At 36.4% G+C, this 8919-nt stretch overlaps 1 protein-coding gene across 1 annotated transcript; it reads right to left on the reverse strand.

The window, feature by feature from the left end:
* Nucleotides 1-1408: 1408 nt before the first annotated feature.
* Nucleotides 1409-3572, reverse strand: LOC107771097 (zinc finger CCCH domain-containing protein 20-like). Its single transcript, XM_016590420.2, has one exon. The coding sequence runs from the start codon at nt 3080-3082 to the stop codon at nt 1922-1924; it is 1161 nt and encodes a 386-aa protein (XP_016445906.1). The 5' UTR covers nt 3083-3572; the 3' UTR covers nt 1409-1921.
* Nucleotides 3573-8919: the final 5347 nt, after the last annotated feature.

An 8919-nucleotide genomic window follows, 5' to 3' on the forward strand; every position in this document is an offset into this window, starting at 1 on the left:
TTATGGACTGTGCCAGTTATAGATCTAGAAGAAACTAAAAACTTAACTAGATAATCCACACAGACGACGCCAAATTGTTTGACCAAAAAATGTAGAATTTTGATTAAACTAATTAGTTTAGTATGACGAAGGGCTAAACCTAGTTAATGATAATAACTTCAGATCTATAATCGATTAACATAAATAGCGCAAGAATAGTGTTGAGAGAAGATTAAATATTATGTACATTCAATGTACATAGATAATTAATGATGGGGGATATCAAGCAATAAATAATCGACAAATGACGTTAAAGTAAATAAGGAGAATGATTCACCCAATATTGAATGAGGTGGATGATTTTTCTTTCTAACAATGATGAATGATAGACAAATACTAGAATGTTGAGATCCTTTTCGGATCTAACGAAAAAAGTATGGAATAGTAGACAATCGAATCTCTTTATTAGGTAGTGATTGTCTTTAATCTAGAGAGAAAGTCTGTTTTTCAAAGAATGGTCTTATCAGAGAATATTACATATATCTCCCCCTATCTCTTTTTTTATTTATATGAAACATTCTCCAGTCAATCCTAAAAGTACAGACACAAAGAATATTTAATAGAATATTCTCCTAAATATTCTATTACAAAAACTAACTGTTATCACTATCCTTAATACTCGACCTCGATCATATCGCTTTCCGCGATACTGCTTCACGCTAAATCCTAACTTAGGTAGATTTTGACCAATACAACATTGTCAGTAACCAAGTATATCGTCCAGTCACTACTCTTTTATCAGCTTAACTTTGGATCTTATCCTTCCCCACAATTAGTAAACATCTGTTTATATTCACGTTTAACTTCGTTAGTTTTTTGTTATACGACTATTTTTTCTTATCATTTCATGAAAACTGTATCCCGTTTCGCGAACAAGATCTTTCCTTGGGTTGAATAAACGACAAGAAAGAGTAAAGATCAAACAGAGATCCAGGACTCATTTATTGCAGGCTTTATCCGTATGACTGTCACTGCAACGTTCTGTTTGTAGTGTTTTCATTTTCGCGTGCTACTAAAGGCCACAGAAGCGCTAATAGTAGTAAAACTTTTGACACTACGTATCTCTGTTTCTCTTCTAAAAAAAGTGACAATTCCATTTTGGTGTGTTCTTTGCATTCCCACAAAAAATGGAATGAATAGGGAACCAGAAAACTCTCCTTATTGCCAGCCCATATTTGCCTATGCTTACAGTTTACTCCAAAAATCTCTCAACCTCCCCTTACCTTAATGGGTACCTGACTTCACATACTTTGCTACTAAAAAAATCCAGAAACTGCCTCTCGAAATAATAATACTCTTTCTCGAAATAATAATACCAACTTATTTTTAATGATCAATTTTAAAAAATGAAAAGTAGCGAACAACAGACTGAAGAAAATGTAAATTGCATTACATTTTAATTTCCAATAGCATAAAGAGCATTGCTCCTCCTATATTTACAAGGATAAACATTCGTTAATCAAAATGAAGACTTACGACATTACAGATACTACTACTAGTAATTATTCAGAGATATTTGGAGCAAAAGGTGGACAACCTTAAAAAAGAGCAAAAAGCCAAAGCAAAACCGAATAATCCATCTTCAATCTGCTACCTTTGTTTGTACATGGATCGTAGGTTTCCCAAAGTTTACTTCCTTCAAATGGCTCCAGAATATTCCTTCCCAAAAAAACAACAAAAAACAGAGATTTGCTCCAGTTACACTAACAAAATCTTACTAACATGTGCATAAAATCACCTTTTGAATTTTGATGCTTCCAAAATTATAGGAGTACTACTAGCAAATAGATCTTTTACCTTTCTCCCTTTCCTTCTTAGTATTCACATGCAGGAGAGAAAGAAACAAAAACGGAAAGCCCCATAATTTTATAGAAGAGTATTTTCACTGGATCAGTTCAGAGACCCAACCAACATCAGGGTTCGGAGCTTCAGAACGAACCGGGTCGGGTACCATCCCATCTAACGGATTCTCTTTACTCAATTTCTCAAACATTTTAGCCCTTAAATCCCTCCCTGACTCTACCCTCTCCATAGCTGGTTCTTCCTCGCAAAGATCAAAGCAACAGACACCGGGTCGGTTGAAGGCCCGAGTTGGCGTTGAGGGCAAGCTACAAAAACCGGGTCGGTTTACGGGTAGCCTCGGTGACCCGAGGACAGGAGAGCCCATTTGTAAATTCCAGGAAGAGGGCATGGATTTAACCTTGTTCAGCTGCAGTTGACGAAGTGACGCCACCATTTCGTTGATCGAGTAATTAGACCCAAGAGATCGACTTAGCGAGCTCACTGAGTTGGTCGTCTGAGTCATCGGAGACATCGGCGGCGACTCACAAGGTGGCGAACCTGACTCAGGAGACTGTATAAAATGCATATTTTTCCCCTCAAAACCGTACCTGGAAATGGAAGGAGAGCCATCGAACGAATCGGCACGCGGACTCAGTACTCGGATCTGTTCCGGTGAGTGAGCAAAGAAACAAACCCTTCTCTTGCAGTTGAGTCCATCTTTACAAGGTTGCGTACGATAGCGAGCAGGGTGGAGCCAACACTCAAATACGCCGTGAGCGAACTCACAACCATCGCCTTTCCTACAGTTCCCTTTACGAAAATCAGGGCATGCAGTTCCTGAATAGTGATACTTACGTGGGTCCCTCCGACGAGCTTTCTCGCCGGGATGTGCGTACGGACACTCCGTCCAATCGTGTGACTTCCCACGTGCGCACTTTCTCACCTTGAACTCGTACATACGGAATTGATCACAAGAATATGCGTCTACCGGAAGGTCAATATCCTTACCTTCGCCGTACTCAAAGTCAAAATCACCAACAACGTCGTTGAACGGAAGGTAACGCTGGAGCGCCTTCAAACCGGCGTCGTTTTGGAGAAACATGGAATAGTCTTCACCAGAGGCTGCACTGAAGCTGGGGTTAGAATTTGCATTGCCGTTTGGGCTTAAAGTTAGGTGCATGTTATCCGTCTGATTATCTCCGTACGACCATGGTGGAATATGGACCGTTGGATAAGGGTGGTTTCTCTCTCCGATCATCATCTTTCTATGTAAAGAAAAGAAAGAAATGGAGGTTTCTGTCTGGACTTTGTACTGGAGATGGTGATGTGCAGCAGTTGATATATATAAACTGCTACATGAGTGGGGGGTTTTAACCTTGGTTAAGTTACATTTAACTGCAGTTAGCTAATTTCCGCTGCGGTTAAATTAATGAGGATACCTAAAGACACATACAGGTGAATATTTTGACATGAGAATTATATATTGAGAGGACACGTGTTGTTTGGATAGGGGTTTTTTAGGATTTGTTTGATACTGTTGGATGGGTTCGATTGGGTTGTGATGAAATAAGGTAGGTTGAGGAATGCGAAGTGAATTTTTATTTTATTAAACTGACGGCCCTAGTGTTACCAAGGCGGTGAACCGTTATATACGCAAAAGAGAGAAAAGATAGAGAGAGTTATATAGGCCAGAATGCCGGGAATTACGTGACCGGATTAGACTTTTTGGGGTTGAAAAATAAATAAAGGAATTAGACATTTCGGGGCCTTCTCAAATGATTTCTAGTTTCTAGTAAACCACTTAAATGGTAACAAAAGATTAAACAAAAAGTACAACTTTTTCTCACTTTTTATATTTTATTTTAGTTTTAATGGAAGAAAAAAAAATTAAACTTTAGTTTTAGTCTGAAGAGAAATATCAACAAATAACTTTTAGAGTGTGCTTAATCAAACGAATATTTTTCAAATATATTGTATTTAATTAAATTATTTTATTAGTTCTTAAATAAAGATAATTACACACACTGAGATGTTGAAAAAATAAATTATTAATTATTTAATGTTCAGATTTAAAGATATTTTTTAATAATCAAATGTTCATTCAGAATTAAACATTTTAATTCAAGAACAATCAGTTGGTAGCATTGTTTATTTACTCTTAACTAAAAATAAGTTATGCAAAAATTAATAATATAGGAATTATTTACTCTATGCATTACTATTATGCGATAAATTAAATATGTAAGATTGTTTATACAATTACTACTAATGAAATCTATTGTGTATTTATTAATGAATGCATTGTTATGTGGTGATAAAATATTTAAGAAAAGGGTGAAAATTATTTGCACCTCCAAACTTTAATTTGCTTTTAAAATCGAATTCCCCCTCTATTTTGAACAATTATCATTATCCCCCTTATTTCTATATTGAGTTTTTAAAATGTCTATTTTAACCTCTATATTATCAATATTTATCTCTTTACCTTATTAATTTTTACCTTTTTAGTATCATGATATTTTTCTTTTTCTAATATCTATGCTATGAACTTACTTATGTAATGGCTAACTTTTATTTTCAAAATAAAACAAAAAATAATCAAGCATATAATTCATTGATGTTGAATAATAAAAAGGATGAGCAAAATAAAAATTAAAATAAAATAATTTGCTTTTATCAATAATTATATTCATAACAATCACATTTCATAAATATGTTTACACAATCGAGAATAAAAAATGGTGAGAACATAATTATAAACATATCCTCAATGCAATTAATATAAAATTTTATAATTATTAAAAATGAAGGCCGATTTTATAACAAACTCCTAAAGGATTATCTGTTTATTACTGAGAAATTGTAACTTAAATATATACTTAATGCACGTAATATTATGAAGGAATACCGAATAATTCCTTGGGAGATGGTATGTCCTTTCAGTTCCGTTATGGAGAAGGCCGATCAAATGCGACAAATATAAAGGATATTCTATTTATAACTTGAATAAATTTATATTATAACTTATAATAAGGTATAGTATCATTTAAATTATAAAAAATCATAAAAAATAGAATGTAAAATAAAAAAGAGTATTACACATACATGTGAAAATTAAAAAATGACGAGGGCGAAATAGACATTATTTAGGATAAAGGGAGAGAATAATAATTGTTCAAAGTTAAGGGGGAGTTTGATTTTTAAACCAAAGTTAATTATTCTAAAAGAGCATTTTGTTTTTAAATAATTTACTTCATGTATTACTAATTCATGTATTTTAATTGCTCATCATAGCCCACATTAAACAGTATATAATTCTCACATAATTTAGTGCGGGTAGTACCACCAACTAAACACTATATTATTTAGTGCGAAAATTTTATGTTGGGATTAAATATTCATATTCTCAATCAAACTCTGTATTATTTTATTCAAAATTTTATGATGAAATAAATTCTTTCTATACTCAACCAAACGACTCCTTATTGTTAACATTGTGTCCCGTACGTTTATCACTTAACATAATTTAAGAGCCCGTTTGGACATAAGAAAAAAATTATTTTTTTTTGAAATTTTTTCACTTTTTTCCAAAATCATTGTTTGGCCATAAATTTTCAAATTTTCACTTGAAGATGAATTTTGAAAATTTTCGAAAATTTAAAAAACTCCAAAAGGATATTTTTCAAAATTTTCACTCAGATCACTCACAAAACTTCAAAAACAATCCAAAATTATATTTATGTCCAAACACAACTCTAGTTTTCAAATATTATTTTCACTTGAAAAAAAGATTATTTTTTTTCGGAATTTTACAAATTCTTATGTCTAAACGCCCACTAAGTCTTTTCTTTGGAGCAAAAAAAAAGTTGCAACTTGCAAGTAGGTTTGGGCAATTTTTAGGGTTTGGTACGCGTCTTCCAATTAACTGACAATACACCTAGTGTGAGAGACATTAAACAAAGTACAGGGCTTAACCTTTGGTCTATACTTCTAACGACCTAAAACCATACAATAATTGAGCTACAAATATAAATAACCCTAAAGTGTCAATTATTTGTCTTATGGTAACAAATAACAAGACAATATAAATGAAGGACCATTAATACTGAAGGACACGTAAAGATGTGTTATTCATTCCATGTGCTCCCAAATCTTACTTTGCAGGTTTTGAAGTGCAAATTAATTTAAATTAAACATTACATATTTATTAAAGCGTAGAGCAAGAATATCTTTTGCTACCAAGGAGGTTGGGGGAAAAGGTGGTACCAATTCTAGAAAGAGCGAAAAATTCATAGCAGTAATTTGAAGGCTTTGATGTGTACGCCAAGTGGAAAGGAGAGGAGAAAAGGGAAGAGTGAATTCAAGAACAAGGCATCTAGTCTAGTTTTAGTAATACTGCTAAAGAGCTGTTATTTATAAACATTACATATGTTTTATGTTTTCGTTTGTTATAACTTGTTTATAATTCTTTTTCTTTTTTTTTTTGATTTCCTTTATTATCTGTTTATGCTTTCATTAACATTTATTAATCTTATTCCATTTGGAAGGTTTTCTATTTAAGACAGTGTTTACCCTTAAAATTGGATAACAATTAAACTTATAATGTGGCTCTAAGAACATGTGATTTCACTTAATACCAATTGATAAATACGAGGATTAATAGCAGAAATGAACTATAAAGTAAAGAAAACTAGTGTTAGAATGGAACTCAGCCCTCGAGTTTGGATACCCTCGAACTGGTTGATGCAAGAACAATTAAAGTATAACAAGCCGATGAACAATAGTACAAACGAGAAAGAGAATTAAATTGCTTTTATCTTTGTCAAATGTATCCTACAAATGATTAGAACCCCCTTTATATAGTAGAGAAATTCCACTTATGGTATAGTTCTAATTACAGAAGGAAATCCCATGATTAGCTAATTAACCGTTTCTGATTTGATCCGCTCCGAGATTTACGCCATGATCCTCGACCAGTCACCGAGATTTACGCTGTGATCCTCGACCAGTTACAGATATCTCGCCTTTTCGTTATTATACTATCTTCGATCTTGCTCGATGTCTGTCTCATTTGGCTTCGACCGCTACTAGCCTCGATCTCGACAGGTACCTCGGTTTTGGACTCGGTACCTAATCCTCGTGATTTAGTCTGTTCCGTTACGAGGCCGTCCTTCGATACAGTCTCCCGGTCTCAGTCAAATAGTAAAATCGGGTGGGGCCGATTTTAACCATATATAGATAGTCCCCTCATTTTTTGGAGTGTAATGACAAGAAACGAATTGAGCCTTCAATTTTTCTATCTCGACCTGTCATGATGTCATCCTCGTGACATAAGCGACGGAAGTGACTGAAACGTCACGTCTGTACAATTACCAAGGCATTAAATGCGCGTCAATCGATGGTCGGCCACTGCCAGTTTTGAACCGTCGTTGTGAAATCTATAAATAGCTCATCTCTTCACCATTTCGAACTTTTACTTTCAAATTTCCAATATCCAAAGCTTTTTACATCTTCTAAGTTCTTCATCTACAAATCTACGATTTTCACTGATAACCTCTTCTTAGAGAACCAAATTTTATCATCTCCATCTATTTTTAACTTCAAATCCAAATGGCGAAAACGTCAAAAACTATTCCTCAAAAGGAAAACGTTTCTTCATCGCGGACGACTGGCGATAAAACACTGGTGGAGACGCGCCCTGAGGAGTGTGTTCCCGGGGGGTACGTCCTCACTTCTGACTTTAAGACCGATAAAGCCTCGTCGATTCCAGGTCGATGTGAGCCAGTGTCGAGGTATATATGCTCGATAACTGAGGGACACCTTAAGTAGGTAAAGAAAGACTGCAATTGGGAGGGCAAAGAGGTGGTGATCCCGACCCCCGAAGAGGACATCACCACCCATGTGGAAGGGTTTCTAAGTGCTTATACTTACCCTTTTACGTTGGGCCCCTCCGACCCTGTCGTCGTTGATTTTTGCCGTCAATGCCAAATTACCCTAGGCCAAATTCATCCTTCATTTTGGCAATTTGTTATTCTGCTCCGATTCTTCATGAGCAAAGTCGAATGGATGCCTTTTACCCTCGACCACCTCATTAGGTTGTACAGCCCCAGCCTCTATCGAGGCGGGTTAATAAAACTCCAACGTCGGGCTACCAAAGTGCTGCTCTCGAGCATAGACGAGGACAAAAACTGAGGTTGTATGGGCCGGTTCGTTCGAGTGAGGACTTCCGACCTAATACCGGCCAAGAAAAGGCAATTTTTCGAGAAATGGAATATGAAGCGTAAGTACAATCCCACTGTTAGCTCCTATTTATTGTTTTTCTCCTTTGCTTCTTCTCATCGATATTATTTTCCGTGATGTAGCGGTCGCTTGGATGCCCGGTGCAATTCCTAACCTCAAGAGCTGGGTTCGGGACCTGGCCTCATGGCGCGATTTATCAAAGGGCCGATGGGAAGCCAAAACTCATAGTAAGCCCCTTTTCCACGTCTTTGATGATTTTGTCAAAGCATTTCTTACTTAATTTCCTTTCATACATGCCTTGGCAAAGATGTTGTCATGAGGCCCTTATTTGGTGAGGAGGAGACTTCAATCCCGGCACCGAAACCGGCGAAGGACAAAAAGAGGAAAAAGATCTCAACCTCCAAGGATCCAAAACCTAAGAAGAAGGTGGCTCGTAAGCCGAGGAAGAACATCATCCTCGTGACCGAAGACTCTATTCGACGTGTAATGGATGAAGAGGAAGAAGAGGAAGAAGATGACTCCGGGATGGTGGCCTTAGTGGGAATGAGCACCGAGGCCCCAAAAGCTACTGAATCAGTGAATATTGCATAGACTCTGTCTCGAGATGAGGGGGTCTCAGGAAGAGACTTGGGCGAAGTCCCCGATTTACCGAGGATTGAAGATACCTCCCACCATAATAAGCCAACAATGGGTTCGCCTGTAGGGGCTGGTCTGGTCTCGAGGTCCCTCGAGATGGAGAGAACGCCCCAAGTGATCCACTTGGGGCAATAGAAATTGGAGGCTCCTCGCTGCTCCCCCCATTTTCCGAGGAGATGATTCAAGAGGCTCGGGCCTTGAAGACCCTCAACATCGAAGGAT

Source organism: Nicotiana tabacum, unplaced genomic scaffold (genome assembly GCF_000715075.1).
Source record: "Nicotiana tabacum cultivar K326 unplaced genomic scaffold, ASM71507v2 Un00022, whole genome shotgun sequence".
Lineage (NCBI taxonomy): Eukaryota > Viridiplantae > Streptophyta > Magnoliopsida > Solanales > Solanaceae > Nicotiana > Nicotiana tabacum.

What these genes read in the sequence shown, in the direction of transcription:
- LOC107771097 (XM_016590420.2), bottom strand. Translation starts at nt 3,082, where the DNA reads ATGATGATCGGAGAGAGAAACCACCCTTATCCAACGGTCCATATTCCA.